Source organism: Sprattus sprattus (assembly GCF_963457725.1).
Source record: "Sprattus sprattus genome assembly, chromosome: 4".
Classification (NCBI taxonomy): domain Eukaryota; kingdom Metazoa; phylum Chordata; class Actinopteri; order Clupeiformes; family Clupeidae; genus Sprattus; species Sprattus sprattus.
The window spans coordinates 34,611,271-34,638,903 of record NC_137923.1 but is presented as its reverse complement, the minus strand read 5'-3'; the positions used below and the strand labels follow the sequence as shown (position 1 = coordinate 34,638,903).

Sequence of the window (27,633 nt, the reverse complement as noted above, 5' to 3'; positions counted from 1 at the left end):
TTACAAGACAAGTAAATCACAGTCTTGGGGCTATTTGTTTCTCAACCAGTGAGATAGAACTAGCCCTTCAAATGGAAAAAGAGCTATCTTATGTTCTAAAGTAAAATGCATTTCTGTCTACCTCCAATCTATGCTTCACAGAAAAATATGCCCAAGATGGGCTATGATGAAAATATTCTGTCAACACTGTATTATTCTATAAATTATATAATTTCATGTGATGTTAAATAGGGACTGAAAATCAAATCAAACCCATCTTGTTCAATTCCTTGACATGAAACAGATATTTTAGTAGCAGATAAGCATGAGTGTCATTCAGTGATGGTAAATGAAAAGACAATGCCTGAAGCATGGTACACACACTCAATTTATGGGCATCAGAATCTGAAGGACACCCAGTGGCATTCAGATGGAAGGACTGTGGTTAAAAATTCTTGCAGAGACATTGACACAGTGTAACATTTTGTATGAAAAATATTGATATGGCAGTCCTTGACTGAGAGGAGTCCACATTGGAGATGTTAACAGGCTAGATCAGACCTATAAATATCTTAAGCACCAACTATGCCATGTTGCTCCGAATGCACTTTAAGCAACACTCATTTGTTGCTCTTATTAGAGGCGTTGCCTCAATAATACAAAACAAATTAAATACTATATGACTGCAAGTGAAGAGGCTAGAAGAAAAGATAATACATTGAAAAGTATACTTCAATCACTGGCATCTGAAAGCAACAATAAAACAACAACAACAAGAGTAAAACATGGTGCAGCTAGAACCAGTGAGTCGGCATAAAGGCCACCTTTGCCCAGATTTTATTTAAAATACTTTCAGGCTCGAAACAACACACAAAATGCACACACACTTACACACAGACACACAACACCGCAGTCCTGTCTGTTTGTGTTTGTTGGTTGAGGTGATGAGGAAGACATCGGTGGTTCTCCCCTCCCTTTTGACTAGAGGGGGCATGGTGAGACAGTCCACAACCTCTGACCTCTGTAACATCATCTCCTCGACTGAGCCCAACTTAATGAACGGTGATCGTAAAAAGATCATGTAAGGCCAGTGGCTCCATCCAGGCGATGAATGGTTCAGCTGTTGACAGGCGGAATAGAATAGAATAGAATAGAATAAGACAAGAATATAATGATGGAAAAAAAACATTTGATCAGGGAAGTATTCTTAAAAACTCACATGGCGTTCAGTAGCTGCCCTCTATGTACTCCATAGTTCTGTGCTCTGGGTGTCAGCACAATATTGCCAACTCTAAATGTTTCCAGCTATTTATTGTACTCATATCATGTGTTTAGAATCATGTACAGCATCACTTGATATAACCATCCAAAGAAGGACCCAAACTTGCCTTTCTGTGTGGAATTTTTTGTAGTGTTACATGGTCATAGGTATTCCATATAAACATATAATATTACAGGTTACGTATAAAACAAACATTTGTGTTCATGGAGGTTGATATCAATTTATTCTATCAATGTTTTCATGCTCACATTACATGTACGTTACAGCTATGTGTAATGGTGATGTCTGAAAATGGTTAGCCTGTCAGCTAGCTCAAAAGTGCTTAAATGAAGATCTACATTGGTCAATTTGCTATTACACACAACTTCTCGTCTTCAAAAGACATTTTCTTGTGAAAATGACTGGTGCTACGATGGGGAGGGGTGTGAACAGTGTCCCCATGCATATTCAGGGTTCAAGGCCATTAGCTCTCTAATTCTTACCCTTTGACACCACAACAGCAGGGTCATAAATGTCAGGTGCTCATTTATTTATCCATATGAATAAAGTGATTCAAAGCTTTTACGCTTACCTTACAGAATCACCAAACATCACTATGGTTCATTAGATGTCTGCATTTCATATAAAAATGACTTCATATTACACATGCTTGCAACTATAAACTGTTAAGATGGTTCCCTAAGCTAGAGATAGCTAGGATTGTTCATAGCCAAGTTACCTGGCATGAGACCTCGCACACCTCTCGCGTTGGTTTGCACTCCATAGCATCCCATTAAAATAATATGGTAGGAATACACGACACCCCTTATGGAAGACTGAATGTGACTGAAGATGTGTGATAATGTGTTGTCTATCCGATGTTGTTTTTCGCATGTATAAGTGGAAGAGAGAGAGACCCATTCACCCTTTATCTGCCGAGTTACTGTGCACGTTACTAATTACCAGGCAGGGAAAATGCATCAAACAGGCTCAAACAAAGTTTCTCAGATTTAGCCATAAAGCCATATTCAAGCTAATCAACAATTTGATCAAATATCAACAACCTTTTGCCAGAATGATCTTTAAGACAAACAAGGTAAAAAATACATTCCACCAGAACGCCAACAATCCTGTGTGAGTGTGGATATAATTTACCCATGTTACAAACACTCCCCACACTTACCACAACATTTAAGGCTCTTCAGAAACTGCTCCTGAGTTTGATGCTGACCCGTTTAGTATTTCCTCTTCCTCTTCATCTTCCTCCATCCAGCCCCCCAGTCGTCTGTCGGTGGGGACTGAGTGGCTGTCTGGAGAGGTGGATGCCAGCTGACCTGCAAATGCGGGGACAAGAAGGAGATTTCCATCATACCAGATAATAAACATCACAGATGAGGCTCCAGTGTTTCCCCTAGGTTTACAGCTTAGGGGCGGGGGGGGGGAGGGGGACGGCGGCAGGGGCGCGGCGCGATGCACCGCGGCGGCGGACACGGACACAAACACTTAAATTAATTATGATGTTCATGTGTTTCTTTGAATGACAGCAGTCAATAAGTATAATTTTACATGTTTTATGGTAAAGGTAACCTTAAATGACTTATTTTGTGATCTGGCGCTATATTTATAAAAAAAAAAAAAAAAAAAAAAAAAAAAATTTTTTTTTTTTTTTTTTTTTTTTTTTTACTTGACCTTCCAGGGGGGGCGGGCGGGGCCGTTGGGGGGGCGGGCCGCCACCCTAATATCATTGTAGGGGAAACACTGGGCTCCTCAGTGGCCAGTCTCCTCTTAAGTAGAGACCATGCATACAAATGCCCTCAGTGGTGCTGTCAACCCAATAATGCAAAAGTAAATGAATTACTGTGAAGACTGAAGCTTGTAATAATGGATATATTATTAAAATAATATAATTCATGTAGAATCAACACAAAGGTAGTATACTTCAATCCAAAAAATATTTATAAGTTAAACACGATAATTTGACAGTAGAAGAAAAACAAAACATTTCTAGAAATGCGATTAATGCTGAAGTAATTAGCACAAACCATTTTGTGTGTGTGTGTGTATACTGTATATATACATACGTATTTATTCCATGCATTCTCATAGCATAGGCTACACATGACTTGCTCTACTTTGTTTCATAATTAGTGCCTCGCTTAATTAATTATTCAAGCCCCAAGTAAGTAATCAGCATTAAACATATTTTCCCACTCAGTATTTTTATTGCGAACATTTCAGCTCCATAGCCAATAGAAGTAATTTAATTGCATTAAAACATACATTAACTAAAAACAGAAATATACTACTTGCAAAAGTATTCAGACTCCTGTGCTGGTCAACATCCAGATTGTGATAACAAAGGGAATGAAGTTTGGTGTCATATCGTGGAAGACTGTTCTTCAACATTACATACCTTACAGACATACTGGGCATTTTAAAGTGGACTGTTAGCTTCTCCTAGGTGAGGAGAACGGGCCAACTACAAAAGTGTTCCAATTATTGATGAGATACCCAAATTCAGTTTTTATGGTATTGCATGGTATTCTTCTGTCACAGTGAGGCTGTGTATTTTTTAAACTAATTTAGCCTTTAGAAATATACTACAGCATAAGTGTTCAAAATGAGAAAACGGGTTTGGAAATATGTGTGAGTATCTTTTCATGGTGATGACTTTCTGGGGGGTTGAATACTTTAATAAGCCACTGTATGTGAATTCAGGGACACAGATCAAGTTGAAATTCTGTGGAGATTATCTTTAATCATACAATTTATCTTAAAATTTAGACTGAGATTCTACCCACAGGGTAAACTCTGATACCGTTCTTACTGGAATCAAACTGGCCATCACCTCTACTATTGGCACTCAAAAGTTCAATTAACCAAAAATGTTATTATGGTTGCCTAAAACAATTTACTTACAAAAACTGGAAAAATTGTTGCCCTTACGAAACATATTCTATTAATATGATATTTTACCAGAGGTGCTGTTGAAATCCTTCAGTGGTACAGGTGCCTGCAACAGTCCTACCCCTCCACGTCGAGACAGGGAGTTCAGCTGGTGGACCTGGATGATACACAACTCCATTAGTTAGGTCTGCTCCCCTATGCCAAAGATGCATTTATATGCTATAGTTTACAGAGTTATAGTTTATATAGATTTTACAGTGAAAATGTTATATAACCTTAACTTATACCACGTTTTGGATGATATTTGCACATAGCTCCAGTAGTAGTTCCATTTTATTTTTTTAACCACATTTCACTTCATTCACAAGTTGAACACAAGTTAATTCTCAAGTTTAAATTAAACGCTGTTTATTTGTGACACCATTACAAAAAAATGGATAAGTACATAGAGAAACATGTGGCAAATGTTTAAAATAACCTGTAGGACTGAGCTGTCCTGGTCATATCATGGCAGACCTATAGGCATTGCAACATGTGTGCTTGTTAGTATAAGGGGCTTACCTCGTGCATGTAGATAGCATGAAGGCTCATCTCAGCGGAGGCAAACTCTGTCAGCAGGGCAGAGTTGTGGAGTCTTGAAGCACTGGCAGACATGCTGGCAGACACACAAAATATATGGAGGTCAACCAAACAGATAGGCAAAAAAAAGATCCACTTTTGGTGAGTGTTACTTTGTGTCGAAACAGTGTACATTTAGTATGCCTTGTCCTCAACATGTGATATTTTTAAGTCACACAATATCTCACAATTATGTGTCTACAACCTCAGATAAAGATCAGCATTTGGAAGAATGAATAAACCATCTAAGCTCAAAGGTCAATACGTAAACCCCTCTCTACCGGTGTGCATTTGGAGCTCACCTGTCCACTACGGTGCGGTCACTGTGGTACATGGTGCTGCCGTGGTGCTGTGGAAGAGAGTGGCGGCTGCCTGAGGGCAGAAGTGTGGAGTCTGAGCGGGAGCGGGCGGCTGGGCAGGGCTGTGAGGCAGACAGCGAGGCAAGGACGGAAGCAGCAGCCGAGGCAGTAGTGCTCGGAGGCAGGAAGCGCCAGTCCCGGCTGGGCAGACCCGGCGCTGTCAACAGCTGATGGGCGAACATGCTGGCCAGAGGGTTGTCTGTCTGGAGGGCAGAGAAGAGGAAGGGAGAACATATAATTCCATCCCATATCCTGAGGCACCTGGTCACTCATGTTGTGTTCATTTCAATAAAGAGATAAAGGTCATTAATGAGGCTCCTCACGCTAGCGTCGGGCTGGTCTGAGAGCAGTGAAGCACAGAGTGAGGTCTCAGACAGCAGCAGCTGGGTAGAGGGCCCTGTCTGGGCGTCCTGCTGGACCTTCTCTTTCAAGTGGCTAATGAAGACAGAACTGTCCTGTGGTGGCTGCCAACGTGGGTTCTTGATGGTGAAATGCATGAGTGACAGTTCTGTCTTGCCATTTTCTGCTTGCTGATAGACTGAAGCCTCTGTCTGGCCCTCGGACAGCCACTGAAATGGAAAAGTAGGGAGAATCATTCCACATACAATTTAAAGTGACAACACAAAAGCAGGAATTAGTCTTCAGATGGCATCGCTTACCTGTGGGTTTCCATGGCGGCGAATGTCCATTTGGGCAAAAGAGCATATATCCCCAACACCTACCACCTCCACTGTGAAGTTGCGGAAAAAGTCTATGATCTCAAGGGACTTCTGGCGCAGCAGGAATATAAGGATAAAGGGGGTGATGACGGGGCTAATCAGCTCCTCCAAGATGAACACCTACAGAAACAACATGAATGATACAACTTCACTATTACGTGGACAGACAGACACTTAAATGTTTGTCTATGCCTTTCAGTTGTTGTTTGGAAAGGATGGTACTTAATTTAAAAATAAAGACTATTAACCGTGGTTTACTCATTGATTTCATTACAGTTCTGCAGCCAAGCTGTTAGTACTCGGGTGCTTCTTTTAAACAGGAATGCTTTTTTCACACACAAATGATTTTGTCGTTGTTGTTGCTGCTGCTGCTTGTATGACTTTGGATATCTATTAAATGTGCTACTATCCTTTATTTGGTGGCTACACTGCAGTTTTGATTTCTTTGTGTGCTTATGCTCATGACTTCTAAACTTCTCTTCCTCAATTCTAGGTCATTGGTCATTCTAGGTAGTTGGAATATTCAAATCAAGACTAAAGACATTCCTCTTTAGTGCATCCTATAGCCACAAGTAATTGCGTCGACAAACCCATCACCTGCTGTGCCAGCAACCCAGACATATCCGAACATAAATATGTGCTACAGACAGCGCATGTTGTACCGTGTAGGAAGGCCTTTACGGATCCCGGGTACAGCATACGGCGCGTGTTGCGACTGTCACCAGCCAAATGGGCACTGCTGCCCTTGCAACCCAAACAAAGCCTACGACTAAAATCTCCACATATACCAAACCAAACCAAATGCTAAATGCCAGCAAAACTAAACATATCTAAACACATGCAATACCCCCCTAATAAAAAAAAATGGGCTATAGAAAGCGTATGTTGTACCGTGTAGGAAGGCCTTCACGGTTCCCGGATACAGCATACGTTGCGTGTTGCAACTGTCACCAGCCTGTGTACCCTGCAACCCTAATAAAGCTTACGACTAAAATCTCAATATGTACTAAACCAAACAAAATGCTAAATGCCAGCATAACTAAACGTATCTTAACACATGCAATACCCCCCCTAATCAACAAAACTGGGCTACAGACAGCGTATGTCGTACCGTGAAGGAGGGCCTTTACGGATCCCGGGTACAGCATATGGCGCGTGTTGCTACTGTCACCAGCTACTTGGGCACTGCTGTGTACCCTGCAACCCTAAAGCTTACGACTGATACCTCCATATGTATACTACCAGACAAAATGATAAATGCCAGCATTACTAAACATATATTCTCCCTTTCTCTCTCCTTTCATATCATATTGCTTATGCCTATAATAACACTGATAAAATAGCCATATTGCCTACTGTTAAATCCTTTTTTTCCCTCCTAATCTAGACTATCGCCGCCATGGGACGCTGCTGTAGTCTCTCCACCTGGTCTACCTGTAGAAACCCTCGGCCAATTGCACCCACCGCCACTCCATTGCTGTACACTTACTCTACCCCATACCCTATGCTAGCATTTATATACAATATACATTATTGCCACCACTGAAATGTTTCTCTGTCCCTACATCCTTTACCCCTGTAACAGTAACCCTATGAGTGCAGTAAACTGGTCTTGCCTGTATCATGTATTTACCACCGGATGTCTGTTTATATACTATGTCCATCAACCAAATGCTGGCTGTGTACAACCTCTGTTGTTTCCCTTCCCCTTCTGCCACACAACCCTCCCCTTCCCCCCTTCCTTACTCCACCCGGCCGACCTCAAGCAGATGGGTCCCCCCTTATGTGCCGTGGTTCTGCTTAAGGTTTCTTCCTGCCTAACAGGGAGTTTTTCCTTGCCCCTGTTGCCACTGTGCATGCACTAAGGGGGTTCAGGCTCTGGGCTCTGTAAAGCGCCTAGAGGCAATTGTATTGTTATGGCGCTATATAAATAAAATTGAATTGAATTGAATTGAATGAGCATGGCTGTTCTAGTGTTCATCACGAGTCATTTCAGTTTCAGTCTTACCGCCTTATACTGGAAGAGCTGGGCCAGTTCATCACGCGTTTCACACTTGTTGGCACTGGCCTTCCAGTGGTCGGGCATGTAGTGGATATGTGCTAGGACACACTGCAGCAGCTGCTCTGGACACCACACCATGTGCTCATCTGGGATGAAGGATCTGTGGACCACACAATATAGGGTTGACATTTAGGCTACTGTAGGTGTTCAGCTGGGATGGATGCCCTTCTGACCCACTTCCAACCTCATTAGCTTAAATACCCACCTGGTTACCGTAACGACCACACCCAGGACTGTAATGGCTGTTAGAATGTGCTGCACCGTCAGCACGTCCTCATCATAGACCGTGAGAGCGATCAGCACAGCCAAGACGGAGCCAGAGAAGAAGGCCACGTTCCGGGCCAGCACAGCCAGAAGCGGGGAGGCAAAAGAGTTCATGTATTTGGCAGCTGGCTTATAGCCGCGGCCAAGCCTTCCTTGCAGCTCGTGGTCTAGTTCGTTGAAATGGCGCAGGTAGAGTCTGCCGTACAGAGACCAGCGGCGTGCGCCCAGGCTACCTGGTTCACGCTTGATCACCTCAGCGTAGCTAAAGAAAGCATACAATACCTGCCAGACTAGCACCAGAGGGCAGAGCAACAGGTTTGCCACACCTGCTAATAGGATGACCCGACTTAGTTGCCGTGCCAACTCGAGACGGTTGCCAGCACGCTTGTACTTGGGGTGAAGGTTCCACTTGTTCTGAAAGAGTGAACCAGGGCCCCAGAAGAGAATAAGTTCAAAATTGTATTTGAGTCCTTGTGTGAGGAAAATCACTTCCCCCAACATGGGGAGGTTGAGGCGCACTGGCAGCACTGATTTGTTGACCATGGCCACGGTGTAGTTCTTGAAGCGGAGGATTCTGTGGTAGATGTCCAGCTCTGTGAGCTCCTTCTTGTGGATGCACATCTGCTGTTCACGCTGCAAGCTGACCAGACGGTCTTGAACTTCCTGCCAAGTGAAGTTACAGAGCTCTTCCTGAAGACAAACAACACACAGGCATAAGACACACATAGCATAGACAATGAGGAACAAGAGGAACATTTACATTTACATTTAGTCATTTAGCAAACGCTTTTGTCCAAAGCAACGTTCAAGGGAGAGAACAGTCAAGCTATCACAATGATTCAACCATACCTTATTATTATGGAGCTCAGATTATTGTATACAGACTATTCTCAGTTGTAGTTCCACGGTGGTGGAACGACCTGCCTAGCACTACCAGAGCAGGGGCGTCCCTCTCTACCTTCAAGAAGCTCTTGAAGACCCAACTCTTCAGAGAGCACCTCCCATCCTAACTGGCACCTTGGCTTAACTTGCACTTAAGCAGTGACAGTCCCGCACTTCTTTTTTTTCTTTCTATGTTGTTTTCTATTTCTTATGTAAAGTAGTATTTATTGTTACACCAGGTTTTTATTGCTCTAAGCTTGATTGTCCCTCCCTTGTACGTCGCTTTGGACAAAAGTGCTAAATGACTAAATGTAAATGTATCCCAATGAGACTAGCAAACACAGGTTTCCCTGCCTATTCAGCGCAGTCACTGACGTACAATATTAGTTACAGAAGTCAGGGCCCTAGGCCTGATTGCAAATCATCTAATCTAATCACTACTTTCAAACAGGGCAATTTGCTTGAAAAATATCTACCAAGCGTAGGCCTTCTTTAGTTAAGGAGGGATAAAGAGTATTCATTATCCTACATAATACTGACTTCACCTCTCCTTTATTATTCATTCACTATCAAAAAACTTTAATACAAGAGACAGACATTTGTAAGTTAACTCTGAACTCTGTTTGTTTTGAACTGCAAGTTCATTGTTAGGACAGTGAAGTTAGAATTCTGTATCACATACTATCTTCAGGTTTCCCTGACATGTTTTGTATACAGTTTAGGGATGATTAAATCAATTGTGAACAGTGGTTTTTCTTACCATCCTTATTTTCAGAGCCTTGATGTAAAACTGTCGGATCTCCCAGTAGCTAAGAATATTGAAGATGACCTTTATAAGGCGGTAGATCCAGAAGATAGCTGCCATTATCAGAAGAAAAATTATCCAACTACTGTCTTGAATTCTGGGGGAGGAAAAGGACAAGGAAATCAATGATTAAAGTTTGGTTTAGTCCATCTATCGATCACTATAGAGACAGTCATATTTGGCAATGCAGTGATATTTATGGGGGCATTTGCAAATGGTCCCTCCCAAGCGCTCTGAACACACTCTGGCACACTGTTCCAAAAGGTGTTTTTAATCCCTAAAATCCTATTTGAGTGCCTAAATCAGTGAGGCCCACATGCAGTCCGGCCTACAGCAAATTCAGAAAGGGTCCCCAAATCTGAGTTTGGCAAAGTTGGGTAACACTGGTGCTCATACTTCTTGATGTATACAATGTACCATTTCACTGTCGCTCATACTTCACTGGCGTTATCTTGAGAAATGTATACAATGTACCATTTCACAGTCGCCTTTCACCATGGCAAAGCAGGCAATTATATGGGCATCTAATATTGGTTGTTGTTGGCAAATCTGACATTTTCTAAGTTAATCCAAACGTTTAAACAATGTCAAACACATCTATGAAGAAGTAAAATATTCTACTCACCATCTTTCCCTTATTCCCTTTTTATTCCCTATTTATTATTGTCAGCCATAGGCCATAACAGTCTGAATCAGACAGCAGCAAGAAACAGAAGCGTGTCCAAACTCATATCCATGTCAATGACAAAAGAGATGACAGGTTTCAACTTTACATCATGTATCCTGCATATTGGCACTGAATAGTCAAGTCCATGGTCTACTAGACTTTACTTTTTACATATTAGTAGCTGACCTGGCTGAATAGAAATACAACTTTTGAATTATTGTATTGGAACATTACAGCATCACCAGAGTGCATGAATACCCCACCCACTTCCCCCCTCCAGGAGGTTATATCAGGTTGTTGATTCAGGTCAGTGTCAGTGCAACATGTCTGAGCTGGAAATAGACAAGTTGCAGCATGGCAATTTTAGAGAGCTATTTGTTTGTGTATTATAATACTGTGACCGCCAGCTCTGTGGAATATCCTCACTTGTAATGGATAGCTGTTTAAATATGCTGATGAGCTGATATAGTTGAGACGGTAAGAAAGCTGAGCTGATGTGCAGGACAAACTCCCCCAGCCCTTTCTCTTGTTCAGTAGATTTCAGATTCACTGTCAAGACTGGCTGCTCTCATTAGACCCCTGTGTTTGTGTTTGATTTTAAACAAGTTAACACATATCCTTGGACATAAGAGATGTGCGTAACCTTGAGGTGAATTTGGAATCTAGATTCAAACATGTGCCTTGGTCAAAGGGAATTGCAAGCCTGTTCTCAATAAAGCTCAATAAATACCCTCTGTTTAACTGAAATAAATCAGATAGAGTTCTCCTAATCACTCAATATGTTGTGAGTATTAACCATCAGAAAGGGTTCCCTTAATCACTCAATATGTTGTGAGTATTAACCATCAGAAAGGGTTCCCTTAATCACTTAATATGTTGTGAGTATTAACCATCAGATAGGGTTCCCTTAATCACTCAATATGTTGTTGTACAACTAATACTTTGAATACTGGCTCCTCATACCGTAAAATGTTAAATGGTGCCACATGAATGGATAACATTGAATTGAAGAAAGAACTAGTCCATCCATAAAACTTAGCACCCACTTGGGTAAGGCAAAAGGCTAGTGTGGGGCAACTGATGGATTCTAACGTTATATTGCTATCGTGCACTTAATATTGCTATTGTGAATGAATGAATAGGTCTATGCGTGATATAACTACAATATAACCACCCCTGATACAACATTCTATGAGATTTAAACCTAGTTATCATTAGTATGCTTAGCTTATCTTAGCTACATATCATAAGTATGCTTAGCTTATCTACAAAGTATTAGTATGCTTAGCTTATCTTAGCTACATATCATTAGTATGCTTAGCTTATCTACAAAGTATTAGTAAGCTTAGCTTATCTTAGCTACATATCATTAGTATGCTTAGCTTATCTTAGCTACATATCATTAGTATGCTTAGCTTAGCTACATATCATTAGTATGCTTAGTTTAGCTACATATCGTTCGTATGCTTAGTTTATTTTAGCTACATATCATTAGTATGCTTAGTTTAGCTACATATCATTCGTATGCTTAGTTTAGTTTAGCTACATATCATTAGTATGCTTAGTTTAGCTACATATCATTCGTATGCTTAGTTTAGTTTAGCTTCATATCATTAGTATGCTTAGTTTAGCTACATATCATTTGTATGCTTAGTTTAGTTACATATCATTAGTATGCTTAGTTTAGCTACATATCATTCGTACGCTTAGACAATGACCTCTCACACACTGCCTCCATCTGCCCTGCCGTTATACACAGCTCAATGGTCTTAATGATATTGTGAATACCAACACCTCATGCCATTTGAATCTGTTATGTAAAACGTCACCCATTTTGTTTCAGTGTGTACAATGAGGAGCCCCTAATGCATGTTGTGAACACTGGTCTAAATTGCACTAACCTCTCCATGCACTGATGACTAGATAAGATGGCGTCCGGCAGGGTAACCTTACTCCTGTCCAGAGGGTTGACACTGGGGCTGGTGTGGTTAACTGCCCTATTTGCAAAAAGGATATCATATTCGACGCAGTTGAAGAGAAAGGTTGTGAATGTGACCACAAACAGGAACTGTCTGCAAAGGAGGAAAACAGAAGTATTCAGCATCCAGTAGTAGCAGCCAACAATTGTTAGAACGGTTGATGATTGATTACTTAGTAATCAGATAAAGGATTCTAAAACACGGTTACCGTGGTGAAACATCACATAGTTTACAATTAGATCTTGAAAGTCACAGGCATTAACCAGTTGTCATGTTACATATTAACAGTGATTTTGCCAAAATAACATTTTACTAAGGAATTATATCTTGTATACTTTACAAGTATTGAAGGGGCTATAAGTATGCCTGCTAGCTGCCGTCTAGCGAGCTAAATGATTTAGGTCTCCCCACCCAGGGCAGTGTTTCTGCACACCCCTACCTCCTTCTCCCCACCCAGGGCAGTGTATCTGACTGCACACCCCTACCTCCTTCTCCCCACCCAGGGCAGTGTCTCTGACTGCACACCCCTACCTCCTTCTCCCCACCCAGGGCAGTGTCTCTGACTGCACACCCCTACCTCCTTCTCCCCACCCAGGGCAGTGTATCTGACTGCACACCCCTTCCTCAGTCTCCCTTCGCAGAAGTAAACGCAACTATGGCCAAAGTGGCAGAAGCTGAAGGCCACATGTAGCCTTTCAGCAGCTAAAATCAAATTGAAATATAGAATGGCTGACAGACAGAACAAACCAACTCTCAGGTGGGCCTTACAACCCCATAGTCTGCCATGACTGGGGCTCAGGACAAAGACGTTTGAGAATGGCAAAACGGCTATTTCTTTACACGCACAGTGCGTTGCATAAGTATTCACCCCCTTGGATGTTTTACCCTTTTATTGCTTTTATAAATCAGTCATGGTCAATATAAGTTGGCTTTTTGGACAAAAAAAAATCACAAAAAAGCCCTCTTTAATGTCAAAGTGAAAACAGATTTCTACACAGTTATGTAAATAAAATAAAAATATGTAATTAAAATAAGTGATTGCATAAATATTCACCCCCTTTAAATAGACTGACTTAATTCAACAGAAATGCAAATGTATATATGTTCACAATGAATCATGTGTTCTTATACCTTACACCCGCTTGGTATAAAATTCTGATTCTTAATTGGTTCTTTTTTTCTTCTCAAAAGTTCCATTTATGAATTATTTCACTATAAGGTCAAAATAGCACTTGGTTTTGAAGTATGTGTAAATTGGATACTGGTATGAATTCAGGAACACAGATCAAGTTGAAATTCAGTGGACATTATCTGGATGGAGTTATTCAGGATACATTTCAACTAAATCCATTATGATTTGAGCCATTTGTGAATTTAAGCATAGATTCAGACCAGCAGAAATGAGTCAGTTTCTGGCCTGCCACACCAACTTCAAATATTTTAAATACAAAAAGATTTTGCACAGCTACGTCAAGAAAATAGAGAAATTAAACTTATTTTTATGAATGAAAATCCATGACATTACCTGTGAGGTTCCAGGTGATTTGGCAAGTCCTGCTAGCTGTTAGTTATTAAGCTAAATTATACCATATTCCACACTACAAGCAAATTGGGTGCCGTGTATCACTTGTCTACCTCTTCTCAATTGCAGAAATAACCAAAATATTTGGCCACGCTAGCAGAAGCTAAAGGCTACATTTAGCATTAAAACATTTATATGACTGGAGGATATCTAGGCAACCAAAGTGTCTCAACCAACTGATATGTTACATCAAATTAGTCAAGGCAAATACACCTCTCTAAGTCTTCATGATAGGCTAGCTAATAGGCTAACTATTAATGTTAACGGAGGAGCAACTAACAACAGGATAGCCCAAAATGTTCACTTTAGTCAATATCAGTACATGAGCGTTTTCAACATTATGTCAAAAATGTAATTTCTTGCCATTCTATTTCTAAGGATATTTTTAGCTAATTCTTTAATCTTCTAAACTACACGTTTTGCATAAACCACCTTAAAGAAAGAGCATTATATATAATAAAAAAACAGCACACTCACACAAGTTCAAAGAACTCAGAGACCATCATGCAGGCAAAGCCATTCTTCTGGTGAAAATGATATATGTGAGGTCATGTTAAGGAAAAGCACAAATACTAAACAAATCAAAATCAATCAACCCCCCCCCCCCCCCCCCCCCCCCCACACACACACACACACACACACACACACACACACACACACACACACACACACACACACACACACACACACACTCACAGTGCCTGGCTCAAATTTGTGATAAATTAATGTGTGCATGTGTCTAAGATTTCTGTTCACACACATCCTTAGCACATGCACAGTTTCCTCACTGTCTTGTAAAGATAAGTAAGGAAGTAAGTAAAACAACATATCAACACCCTTATTTCCCATAAACATACTGATACTGTAGCATATGTAGCACATAGCATAGTGTTATGGTATCATTAATCGCGAGTACTAATACCAGCTTCTTGTGAATCTTTTGTTCACTACCAGTAAAGGACCACCCTTGAAAAGGATATTCTTGTGAAAAAAATGTCCAGATTCTCGATGTGATGCCATGAGTCTGTAAAAAATAAGTATTACATTGTCACAACAAAGGTTGACACACAACTGTTATGAGGTGATGATTTAATGACCATATCTACCAGCAGTGTACCTCTTAGGCCTTCAGGAACATGCACAAGTAAATCTTCCTCTCCTGGTGGGGAGTCTTCAAAATCCTCAATTCTTTGATACTCCTGGTAGGCCTCAAAGTTAGCCATTCTTCCTTACATACTCTCTGATGCGAGCACTTTAGAGTCGTTCCAAAAACATAAAAACAAACAAAAAAATTGTCAAAACCACCCAATGCTAATAGACATTCACAGCTACACCCTAGAGATAAATCAGCTGTTGATTTACAAACAGATCGACTTTACCTGATCTGATATACAGATTCTGATCAGTCAAAATTATAAAACACACTAGCCATCATTAACACACTAGCCTAATCAAGATACAGACACTCACAGGGCAAAGCTGGGTGTTAATGCGAATCAAAAGAAATCAAGTGAAATAAGCACACTAGACGAGTCCTTCAAGTTCAGTAGGATTTACTTTAAGTAGTCAAACCACCCAGACAAATTAAAGCTTCTAACGATATCTCTTTAGTTATAGAATTACCCTTGTGACGTTAAATCGACGTGCTAAGCCAACAGATATTACAAATACTACAACTACGTTTCTAATCATTTAAGACAGAAAATAATACTGCCAGTTTTCTCAGTAGGGTTGAGACATAACCACACCAAATGGGTAGAATTGAGCCACCTTCCAGAACATGGCAAGTATGTCTGTCCAGCATACTGTGAGACAACAACGGTCAAAGCAAACGGCAGCTCAAATGACATGCCATAGCTGGCGTGCTGGACAACGTTAATGTTGCTGTGTTGGTAGCTAACGTTACGTTCACATCATGTTCGCTTGGCTAGCACATTAACTAGCTAGCTAGTATAGATGAATTCGATGGTGAGCTGTATCAGAAAGTAGATAGTAATCTAGCTAACATTTTACAGAAATGGTAAAGACCGGTTTGTTCCTCAAATATTAACGTTGAGTAGCTTTAGGTTTGAACCCTTTAACGTTAGTTGGCACAAAAGGTCATGCTATCACTTGTCACTTACCTTAGACACTACAGGGTCCAGGTAAGAAAACGTTATTAACAATTTTACTATCGGCTAAAGTTATGTATTGCAGTCGGTGATGTCTGAGACTGACGTTAAGTGAATTATGTCAAGTTCTTCGTTAGATAGCTCTAGGTTTGTTATAATATGTGGTTCAGATCGGCAACTCGTCCCCTTTCCAAGGTATTTCAGTTTGTATAGCCTCGTCCTTGGCTCATTAATGTAATTGTACTTAGTTACACATGACGTCCTAAATGTATGAAATCAATTTTGATTATAGCGGCAATTGCGTTAGCTTGTTATTGACTTCTAGTCGATGGCTTCAAACTGGCAAAACCACACAAACACATATGTCAACAAATACCATTGGCGTCACCTGTTAAATTGCGCAGCTTCCGTTATCCATGGACCAACTCTTCGAAATAAAAGTCCAATGTTTTTTTTTTTTTTTTTTTACTTTTTCTACATTTCTTTAGCAAATGCACATCAATTCAACGTATAACACTGATAACAACACTATTTATTTAACAGCAATTATTTATCGCAACATCAATAATAACAAAACGCAGGGATACACGTGCACCAGATTAATGTGTCATTCCACTTGCCATTGTTTTTCTCTTCAAGCATGACACCCCCACCCCTTGTGCCCATGCAGACTTCGAAGTAAGGCCCTCCCTTCTTCCAGGTCTGCTGATGATGCCTCAGGGGTAGGTTGAAAAGTTTATGATTTGTTGTTCCCATGGTTCTTATACAAGAATGGCAGAATACAACAACAGTGCACAAATGGCTGGCGACCGCTACAACACACGACGCATGCTGTACCCAATCCTCCTATGCAGTACAACATGCATTGTCTGTAGCCTACTGCTGCTAAAAACAACATGACTGACAAAAAGTATGATGTATGTTGTGACAGGTGCTGGGCTTTTAAGCGACATCTCAACAACACTGTGTCGGCTGTGGAATCCTTCAGGTTTCTAGGATCCACAATTTCCCAGAACCTGAAATGGGAGCCCAACATCAACAGAGTCATCAAAAAGGCCCAGCAGAGGATGTACAACATGCCTCAGGAGCTGCTGATCCAGTTTAACACTCTAGTCATTGAGTCTGATCCATCACTGTCTGGTTTGGATCTGGCACCAAACTGGACAGGAACAGACGACAACGGACAGTCAGGTCTGCAAAAAATATTAAAGGTGCCGACCTGCCCACCATCCAGGACTTGTACACCTCCAGAGCCAGGAAACGGGCAGGAAAAAAAATCATTGCAGACCCCTCACACCCTGGACATAACCTGTTCCAACTTCTCCCCTCTGGTAAGCGCTACAGAACACCGTACACCAAAACCACCAGACACAGGAACAGTTTCTTCCCCCTTGCCGTCACACTAATAAACAGTTTACTACGAATTATTTTATCATATTATATTATAATTATTTATTTTATTATAAACTGTTCTGTTATACTGTATATTTCTGTAAGTACATTGTGAGCCCTTAAACCAGGAGTCAGATTCCCAGTATATGTACACGTACTTGGCCAATAAACACCATTCTGATTCTGACTCTTATCATGTAACAATTTTACCTTAGAAACACAGCTTCAAAATTATTTTGGTGGTAATACAGAGAATGTTGTCTGTGCCACTGCCACAACACACCAGGTACGCCTGGTTTTGCACTATGTAACCTTGGTGGACAGGGCACGACACTTCTCACAAGAAGTATGTAACGCTTTATGGCACCACCCAACACCACAACTAGACCCTGTTGGTAGCTCTAAGAAGAAGCTAGCACAATATTCTCTGTACTGGCAATATGACAGAGGCGACCAAGAAACTGAGGAAGACGTTGTCGGAGGAAGCAAGGAAGAGAAAAGAAAGTGACAAAGCAAGAGGCGAACAAAAGTCAGTCTCTGACTGGCTTTTATTTGTTGGCGAGAGCTAAAAGAGACTAAAGGATGCAAGTCAGCTGCTGAGCTGGCCTTTCTCGGTTGGACTCGTCAGCAATAACGTATTAGCTGTCTTGTGTTGATGTCTGGCTGTGTTAGGAAAGTCCTCATTGAGATTTGTAGTTTTTCCAGATGCTCAATCATCAACCTCAGTCCCGTCTCAGGCTAGCATCCAAATAAATTAATCTCACACCAAAACGCTTGATCAGTTTTTTTCAATCTCACGCCAAATAAGCATTGGAAGTTTGCAACCTTAAAAACCTAACTCACCTAGCTTTTATTAATTAATGAATTAATTCACTTTAAGAGCACTAACACAAATTAAAAAATTGCATGATGTTGTTTGTTGCGATGCAAGCACACACCCTACAAGAGGTTTTGGATATATCCTTAAACATTTTCTGATGAAGTTGATAGATAGAATTGAAGATAGCTATTTGTAACTGGAAATTAACTTGGATTGTAGTCGATAATGCACCAAGTCTGTCATAGGCCACAGGTATCCCAGATGTATTGTGCTTTAAAGTTGTGCTCCTCAGTGGTGTGGCAGAAGCTCTGACATGGCACTATGGAATGTGTGCAGATTGAATCTTGAATGAAGGTTAAAAAGGCAGCATCTTTGGAAAGATCTTCAAACTACCGTACTTTTCAGGCTATAATACATAAACCACATTACATAAACCACATTACAAACCTGTGTATTGTGAGAATGTAGGCCTGAAATTATCAAGTTTAAGTTAAACCAATCATCTCCTCTTTCTTTATTAATAAGTGTGGCTCTTGGGTGCTCCAGTGTACCTTAAATGGTAAAGCAGAGTTCAGAGTTCACTGTATTTTAGGCCTAACGGCTAGACAGAGAGTTTTTACTTACTGTAACTTAAATGTAAATTTAGCAGAATGGCAGCTGTGCTTAGTCAGACACTCAGACTCTGGCTAAAAGGGGTTGTTTCCCTATTTGGGTAGTGTTAGAGACAATTTATATGTGGAGGTACAATTACATACTATTCTGGGATTTCTGATGGGTATAAGAACAGTTTGTATTCTGTGGCTAGTTAGATCTTGGATTCCGGAGTCCTGTCTCCTGTTAGTCTTCTGTCTCGTGTGCGTGGCATTAAAGTACCAGCTTCCAGTATTCTTCAACTTTGACTCTCACTCTCCTGATTATCGAACTCAGATTTAGCAATAAGTATAGTTTAATTCTCTACAATATATTTGGCGACCACGAAGGGACTGAATAAGGACAAAGAAAGCGTCAGGAGACGTTGTTTTTGCCGCCTGGCTTTCGTTCAGCTGCAAGCGCGCGTTAATTAGGTAAGAAATGGCATACTTTTGCTAAAATATATGCAGCTGAGTGAAGTCAGAAGCGATTACGACTATCCTGACGTAGCCTAGTCCTCAGTTAAAGAATTCTAAATTAAGGAGACTTAAGGTTGAGGAACATTGGAATGCCTGGTAGTAATATGTCTTATGTTTGTAGAACGTGTATGTTTGTATACTAATGTCTTGGTGTGTACGTATTGTGTATATCGTGTCTAAAGTGAAAGTTTACGGATGAGAGGAGTTCACCGTGCTTTCGGTTAAAAAGGTATGATGTTATGCGCTGATAGTGTTTAGGACTCCACTTCCCAGCATGCTCAGAGTTACGCATGTGCAGTAGGAGTACAAACGCTGCAGGCATATACGGTAGTAAAAACGTTGGTATATTTCTTTAGAATAAAGGTTGTGTATGTGCAGATTGGAGAAGAGCTCTCTGCGAGAAAGAATGATTGCAGGTTGGAGATGAGCTCCTTGCATTGTGAGAATGTGTGTGGGCCTGAGTTACGAGTGGATGGTAGCCTATAGTAAAAACGGATAGGAGAGGATCTCTGTTGATTAACGTGATAATTAAAGAAAGGTGTTGTTAATGTCAAAGAAAGGTGTTGTTAATGTCAAAGAAAGGTGTTTAATGTTAAAGAAAGGTGTTTAATGTTAAAGAAAGGTGTTGTACAAATGTGAGATCTCTGCGTTGAATAGTGTGTTAAATTGTGAAAGTGTTAGGCCTACGTGTATGTTGTTTAAGTTGTTGGTGTAAACATATGTTTGTTGTTGTGTGTAGAGTGAAGGTTACGGATGAGAAGATTTCATACCGGGTGGCGGCAAGAGGATCTTGCATTTTTTTAAAAGGATACGGATGAGATGATTTCATACCGGGTGGCGGCGAGAGGATCTCGCATTTTTTAAGTTACGGATGAGATGATTTCATACCGTGTGATTATTGAGAGGATCTCAACATTGTGATAAGGCTTGGGTGTGCAGAGTGAAGGTAACAGGACTTCTCTGCGAGTAAGAAAGTGTGCAAATTAGGAGAGGAACTCCTTGCAACGTATAAATGTGTGTGGGCCTGGGACGAGTGGATGTACAGCCATTGGAAATATATGCAGATTATATAAAGTGTAGCGTTATGAGTAATGCCCTCTTCGTTGAAGAGTGTGGTATTTATGTTACGTGTATTTTCAAAGAATGACGATTCTGTGAAATAGTGTGAGTTGTAGGCTATTATTAAGCATGTAAACTGAAAATAGGTTAAATACATTCAACACATAAAGTACAAAATACAACGGTGCTGGGAGATAATATTGACACGTTTCCTTAAGCAACAGACATATAAACACCACACGCAGTTGTTCAGTTATGAATTGTCAATGAATCATAAATGAGAAATTGTCATTGAAATGAGAAATTGTCATTGAATATTCCTTTAAAGGTAATTTCGTGACTAGTGGAGAAAGCAGATAAGAGACTGCATTGTGAGTATAGTGAATTCTAGAGAATTTGAGATTGTTGTTGCTATAAAGTTTGAAATAGAATTGTTAGAGGTGCTTTTAAGTCATTGGAATAAAACATAAAGATAAAAGAATACATTAGGAAATTGAATTGAGGGTTTAATTTAGAGGACTTGTATCATGATACGTAGTACATTATAGGTTATTGTGAGTATTTTTAATTGGCAAAAGGATTAGGTGATCGTAAGAATTTAAATTTGGGAAGTGAGATTACTAAATTGTTTGTTGAGAAAATTATAGGTGGAAAAGACATTGTAATTAATGTTATTTGACAGAATTGTGAGTAGGGGAAAAAGGTTGGGGCCTATCAAACATCCTGTCACATGAGTCTGTGATTATTTTCTGTGGCGGAGGGAGAGAGGATAGAGTAGGAGAAGCAGAGAAAGGAGGGGTTAGCCCCTCCCGTACTGCTCCTTGTCACACAGAGGAAGAGGAAAAATCCTTGAGTAAGCTTTAAGCAAAGAATTATTTTTTGAAGTTCAGTAGGCTAGTATGGTTTAAAGTATGCGGTTGTAGTCAGAAAAGAGAGAGAGGAATAATTATAATACATAGAGCTGTGGTAAAATTTGAATTCAAAGGATGGCGTTGGAAGAAATAAGTAAATTGTATTTGTCGGAAGCAAGTGAGAAACTAGGCATTAGCGCTGCATTTTGGTCTCTGGCTGATGACACAATGATAACGGGAGAGGACTATAGTCATATTACAAAGGAAGATCTGACAAAATTGAGATAAAGATCAGCACACCACCAGATGAGACTAGAGATAAATTTGGAAAATGGACAGAATCTGGTTGTCCCGTCATGTATCTGTAAGGTAGTTTGTGCTACGCCGGCAGGCTGGCAGCCGTGTTTGTATTTTGTTCGCGCTGGGGTGTTTGTACCTCGGGGTGACCCGTACAGTTTGAGGAGCTCTGATGTCAGAGATGCGTTGAATGAATCGGTGAGTGTGTGTTAGATGAAGGAGATAGATGCTGTGTGGAATACAATAAATCTTGCCACCATTACGAAACCTCCTTTTCATCTCCTGTGTTAAATACTTTGAACGCCCAACCACCCGTTAACATAAATCACTGGAAAACAACGAAGAGTTTCAGTGGGCCGTTGACCAACTGGAAATATCAAAGAAAACGGGGTCATTAACAAATACTATGAGAAGTTTTGGGGTAAGATAGATGAAATAATTGTTCTCATTAATGGATTTGTGACGGAAACAATAAAACAGGATTGCTCAAATGCAGACATGGAGCACTTGATAAAGAAAATTGTGAAAGAAGAGACATTGATTTTTAATGCTCTAAGTTCAGGAAAATAGGATTAGGACAAAAGTTATTTGATATAATGATAAGGCAATTGAGAGGTTTGTGGAGAATGTGGGGTGAGGTGTGGGGATGTCTGAGTGTTGGAGACAGTCCAGAAAAGGGAACAAGATAAAAAGCATTATAACTTAAAGTAAAAAGTAGCCTAATTGATGGGGATCTGTAAATAGAACTTCTGGGTAACTTTAGTAGTGAGGTGGAAAAGGACAAAGTTCCACAGCCAGATTTGTTAACACTAGTGCTCCCATTAAGGTTTAAACAGGAGTAAAAGAGACAGCACACAGTCCATTAGGGAAAGTGTTGAGCTAATTCAAGAATAGAGTAAAAACAGAGAAGGCAGTAATTAAGAATCAGAAATAGCAGGAAAATGCTTTATAACAGAGCTGAGTAGAAATACATTCTGAGGGGAGCGTAGATAGAAAAGGAAAAAGAAAGGCCAACACATATAAACTATTGACTGTGGGGACATCAGGTTGTGGCTGGGCTGACCTCTACCACCCATATGTGCAAGAAAGTGCTCCAATATAACTTGTCTGGAAAGAGAGATGGAAAGAAAACATCTTGCTTGGATCTATGCCTAAGATCTGAATGCAAAACTAAATGGACTATGTGAGAAGGACAAAGATAGCTCAGGCCCTTGCATCTGGTCTGAGACTTCAATTCATGCCTGTGGCGGCGTCTGCTTGGCGTCTGCACAGCAATTCCCTCCCAAAAAAGTTTCATGGCAGCTCACGACCAGCTTATGAACAATCCAACTGGACACAGCCATCTTGACAGTGGCAGCAGCCCTCAGAGGAAAGAGGGAGAAGGGGGTGAAGGGAGGTGGCAGGTGAATAGGCCTCTGACATGACCACCCACACAGCAAGGACTTTTCTCAAGTATATGCACTATGTGGTGAGACAAGGATGTGCTCAGCCATGAATTGGTGAAACCAGGGGGTCTAGTTTCCCTGTACTGGGGTGTGTAGTATTAATAAGGGGCCTAGGGAATTCTACAGTTCCAGTATCAATTAATATGAGTGGGAAGGAAGTAAGGATGCCCATATTAATTTAAAATCATACTCCTATTAATTTGTTAGAGAACTATGTGTTTTGCCGTATGAGAATTTGAATTGAGTATGCCCTGGATGGACTTTCTTTGACTAATCAGACACCATGCCTCACCATGGTTCTCCAAGCACTTCTTACGCCGCAAATGTAATCAAACCGAGCTGATAGAGAACTTCACTGCAGGTAACACTATGGTCCTTCAGACTTTTGTTACACCTACAAAAACACAGGTTTAGAGTAAATTATCCTTATTGATAGTGAGTATAGCCATTATATGTCATATAAAGATAGGGTTAATAAGGGGTTTAAAAGATGAGATGATGCTCAACACAAACACTTAAGATAGATTCAACTAGATATGCATTTAGAATTTGAAAATTAGACATGGTAAACAGGAGAGAAATACGGAGAAAATAGAGACATGGAGAAAAGAGGAGTAGAGTATTAAAAGTTTCTCTTATCAGTATTCTTATTTTATACAATGTACAGGCGTCAGTGAAACTTAGAACTAGGCCATTATGGGTATGGAGTTATATGTCTTATGCGAATGAAAAGGAGGTATGAAGGAGTTTTGGAATGGTTGGCTTGAGATTAAGGGGGTGTCAGGTGAGAACACATATTCCAATAAGGAATCACAGTTTAGGGTGTATATGGGGAGTTTCGGTAATATGATTGGATTGTATGGATGTGTGTAATTCAAAGATTTGCGGGTATGCTTGTGTGTTTGTGTGAGGAAGATAGGTATGTGTGTTTTTTTGTTCAGATATCGCACACTGAATAAGACATGTAGCAGTATTGAAGTTGCTGTTCTTGTGAGTGTGAGGGAAGCGGAAAAATGAGAATCTTCCAAACAGTGGAGGTGTGAGAGGAATTGTGGTGGTTTTATGTTAACACATAAAGGTATATTTGAATATATGTGGTTTTGAGTGTCTCTTACAGGCTTGGGTGTAATATCTACACTAAGGGGTTTTTGTTGAGAAACAGAAACTGCATCGAGGGAAGGTATGCCACGGGTAATTGTACTTTCAGTGGGTGAGGGGCATGAGGAAGGAATGCCATGCCCTGTGAAGTATTAGTTTACTAGTGATATATCTCAGTATTGAGTAGGGTTGATGTAGTATGCAGATTGTGAACATCAATGTAAGCCTTTTGGTTATTATTATGTTACCAAGGGGGGTTAGCCATTATATGTGATAAGCCATGTGGGCTTTGGTTGTTTGCCACAAAGGATTCAATAATTACTTTGCAATAAACTTAGTACTAGAAAATATACTAAGAAATATGTAATGAAGCTTGATGGAATAAGACCATTGGATAAAAAAAGGGGATTAACTGCGGGCATGATAAAATATGAATGTACTATGATGGCCACATGGTAACTTCATACATGTTATTAGCCCTGTTGTTTTGTACGCACTTTGATTTTAAGTGCGTAAGGGGGGGTATATGAGAACAATTTTGAATTTGGGGTTATGGTCACCCTATTTATGGGAAGTTTGGGATTACAATTTGTATAATGCTATGTTTGTAGCATCTTTAATCAAAGAAAAGGAGTGCGGATAAAACTTTTGCATAATACTTTACACTAAAAGGTGTAATCGTATAGGTAGTTACGTACTACATAGATATGAAAAGGTATTGGAGATATGGAGTGATTTATATGATTGATTGAGGAATGTCTAAGGACAGGACCAAAATTAAGAGAGGGTAAGTATACTTCTTAAATATGTGATATTATTTTGTTTTTAGCATTACAGCAATGCTTTTAGTATAACAATAAGAATGTATGGGAAGCATGGAATACAAGTATCAATCAAATCATCAATCATATTACACTTTTAGAGCATGTCTAGAGGGCATGTGGAAATTATGTGTACCTGTCATTTCTAATTTTTGGAGATTATAGGTGGACGCATATGGACTGATCCAGTCAGGAGACTGGGGATAGGGGAAGATTTTGAACAAAAAGAGCTTCCAGCCTATGGTGATGTCAAGGTTCTAGTGTCTAATATTGTACTAACTTTTTGTGGAATTTCAGGACCACAAGGTGATGGGACTACTACAATTTATTGTATCAGGGTTAGAATGGGAAGCATTCTGTTGCAGCAGCTCGACCTGGACGAGAGGCTGTGAAGGTCATGGAAATGCTGCAGTGAATGAATGTTTCTTGTCATTACAGGAAAGAACTGTTGTATGATATACATGGGAAGTCATTCACATATAAATAGGACAATTCATGTTGAAAAGGGTGTTGCATACACATTGAGAGACCATTGTAAATTAGATGTACACAATTGGCCAGAAACTGATTTAGCGGAAATCCGTGAGTACACTGTAGAAGATTATTTGAATTACGAATGTTTTGACATGACTGATAAAGTGCATAATGAGGAAGATTTGGGTATTTTTGAAGGAAATTGTAATAGAACTTGGACACTGGTTACCAGTGGTCCTTTTAACACTTCAAATAAGAAATCCATGTTATACAGGCAAGCATGGGAGCTACGAGGACTTGTTCCTATCAGATGTAAGCCGGGCATGACTAACTGTACTAAAATGGATAGATTCCTAGACGGTCAAAGAATATTTATGTATGCATATCATTTCCCCCATTCTCCGCAGGATGCTCCATTAGCTGATATATGGTGGGCGTGTGGAAAATAATTTGGCTTAAGAAACACTCTACCTCATGATTGGACAGGGAAATGTGCTAGAGTAGCCATAATGCAACGAACAAAAGTTATTAACGTAGACAATAGCACAGAAGGGGACCTGGTTTGCTTCAGTACTTGGTATCATTGCACTAATCGTATTGGTGTTCAGTCTAATTGTATGTTGTGTTATTCCTTGTTGCAGGTCACTTGCAGTGAGAGCAATAGCTTCTCAATTCACCCAGATGACAGTGTTGGTTGATAAAAGTGAAAGCCGAGTGGGGTTAACAATGTCTTATGGTAACGATGAAGCGCTTGAAATGTTACAGGTTATGAGCAACTAAGACATTATGGGTCAGGGAGGCAGTCCTGACTACAACGGTGGCGTGTGGGAACTAGGTGACTAGACCACATTAGCCCTGGAAAAAAAGAAACAAACAAAGTAGCAGGCCAAAATCAAGTGCTAGTCTGCCCTCGCCAGGCAGAGCGAGAAGTGGTTTACCACTATCGCAACCTCTGATTCTACGGCAGACTCAAAGGAAGTTGAAGAATCACAACACCAGCATTCATGTGTTATGTATCAAAGTCTGATGCAATAGTTAATTTACTGATTATAATGTCATAACTCAGGGAAAATGTAATAATGTATGATGTGAACAAAGGGGCGTATTATTATTCTTTAGAGGATTTTCCCTCATATACAGAAAGGCCTCTCAAGGAACTATACTTCCTAGAGATGAATGTAAGCGTAATGTTGAAGTATAATGGGTAAAAAGAAATTGGATATCCATATTGACTTAACGTCTATATTAAAATAGTTTGCATATCAGTTTATATAAGTAGAAGAAATGTGCCTGTAGCTTTTTAGACAAAGCTATATGTCTGTACTTGTGTATTTTTTATTTTTCATATGACAGGCCATGCGGGAATGGTCCATGGTCTGGGTGTTGTAAAACTCTCCTAGGCGTACCCTAGGGAGGCATTATTGTTCTGTGATGTAAACTACTGGAAGTTGGTGACATAGCTGTATTGGATGTTTGGAGTAATGTGATGTTTAGCATAAGGTTAGTTGTAGGCTTCACTGTACAAGTAAAACTGTGCTTGTTTGCTGTATAGTATAGTGATAAATGTTTGGGTTATAACATGTGCTAGGATAAGGTGTGGATTAATCCACAAAGGGGCGAATGAGGGCCTGAAATTATCAAGTTTAAGTTAAACCAAGCATCTCCTCTTTCTTTATTAATAAGTGTGGCTCTTGGGTGCTCCAGTGTACCTTAAATGGTAAAGCAGAGTTCAGAGTTCACTGTATTTTAGGCCTAACGGCTAGACAGAGAGTTTTTACTTACTGTAACTTAAATGTAAATTTAGCAGAATGGCAGCTGTGCTTAGTCAGACACTCAGACTCTGGCTAAAAGGGGTTGTTTCCCTATTTGGGTAGTGTTAGAGACAATTTATATGTGGAGGTACAATTACATACTATTCTGGGATTTCTGATGGATATAAGAACAGTTTCTATACTGTGGCTAGTTAGATCTTGGATTCCGGAGTCCTGTCTCCTGTTCGTCTTCTGTCTCGTGTGCGTGGCATTAAAGTACCAGCTTCCAGTATTCTTCAACTTTGACTCTCACTCTCCTGA

The 27,633-nt window shown here is 40.2% G+C and overlaps 2 protein-coding genes across 5 annotated transcripts; one reads left to right on the top strand and one right to left on the bottom strand.

The window, feature by feature from the left end:
* Window positions 1-241: 241 nt before the first annotated feature.
* atg9b (autophagy related 9B) lies at window positions 242-16,538 on the bottom strand. 4 transcript variants are annotated; one of them, XM_080837368.1, is made up of 15 exons: window positions 16,208-16,538; window positions 15,202-15,336; window positions 15,065-15,108; window positions 14,562-14,626; window positions 12,425-12,595; window positions 9,812-9,953; window positions 8,111-8,859; window positions 7,852-8,005; window positions 5,784-5,963; window positions 5,448-5,693; window positions 5,068-5,327; window positions 4,709-4,802; window positions 4,217-4,304; window positions 2,424-2,574; window positions 242-1,099 (listed from the first exon to the last, which is right to left on the bottom strand). In XM_080837368.1, exons 2-14 carry the CDS (start codon window positions 15,305-15,307, stop codon window positions 2,432-2,434), a joined length of 2,442 nt encoding a protein of 813 aa, XP_080693494.1. In that variant the 5' UTR covers window positions 15,308-15,336; window positions 16,208-16,538; the 3' UTR covers window positions 242-1,099; window positions 2,424-2,431. The 4 variants fall into 4 exon arrangements, with proteins under 4 accessions (XP_080693494.1, XP_080693496.1, XP_080693495.1 ...); XM_080837370.1 differs by lacking the exon at window positions 16,208-16,538 and adding an exon at window positions 15,855-15,906; XM_080837369.1 differs by lacking the exon at window positions 16,208-16,538 and adding an exon at window positions 15,833-15,895.
* LOC308364286 (uncharacterized protein) lies at window positions 15,986-27,633 on the top strand. The gene is made up of 3 exons (XM_080837372.1): window positions 15,986-16,228; window positions 16,835-16,917; window positions 17,127-27,633. Exons 1-3 carry the CDS (start codon window positions 16,187-16,189, stop codon window positions 17,599-17,601), a joined length of 600 nt encoding a protein of 199 aa, XP_080693498.1. The 5' UTR covers window positions 15,986-16,186; the 3' UTR covers window positions 17,602-27,633.

What these genes read in the sequence shown, in the direction of transcription:
- atg9b (XM_080837368.1), bottom strand. Translation starts at nt 15,307, where the DNA reads ATGGCTAACTTTGAGGCCTACCAGGAGTATCAAAGAATTGAGGATTTT. An exon ending in TGTTCCTGAAGGCCTAAGAG is followed by an intron (nt 15,109 to 15,201) that starts GTACACTGCTGG and finishes TATTTTTTACAG; the next exon opens with ACTCATGGCATCACATCGAG. An exon ending in GACCGCACCGTAGTGGACAG is followed by an intron (nt 4,803 to 5,067) that starts GTGAGCTCCAAA and finishes TGTGTCTGCCAG; the next exon opens with CATGTCTGCCAGTGCTTCAA.
- LOC308364286 (XM_080837372.1), top strand. Translation starts at nt 16,187, where the DNA reads ATGCTATCACTTGTCACTTACCTTAGACACTACAGGGTCCAG. An exon ending in TTAGACACTACAGGGTCCAG is followed by an intron (nt 16,229 to 16,834) that starts GTAAGAAAACGT and finishes TTTCTCTTCAAG; the next exon opens with CATGACACCCCCACCCCTTG. An exon ending in CTGCTGATGATGCCTCAGGG is followed by an intron (nt 16,918 to 17,126) that starts GTAGGTTGAAAA and finishes ATGTTGTGACAG; the next exon opens with GTGCTGGGCTTTTAAGCGAC.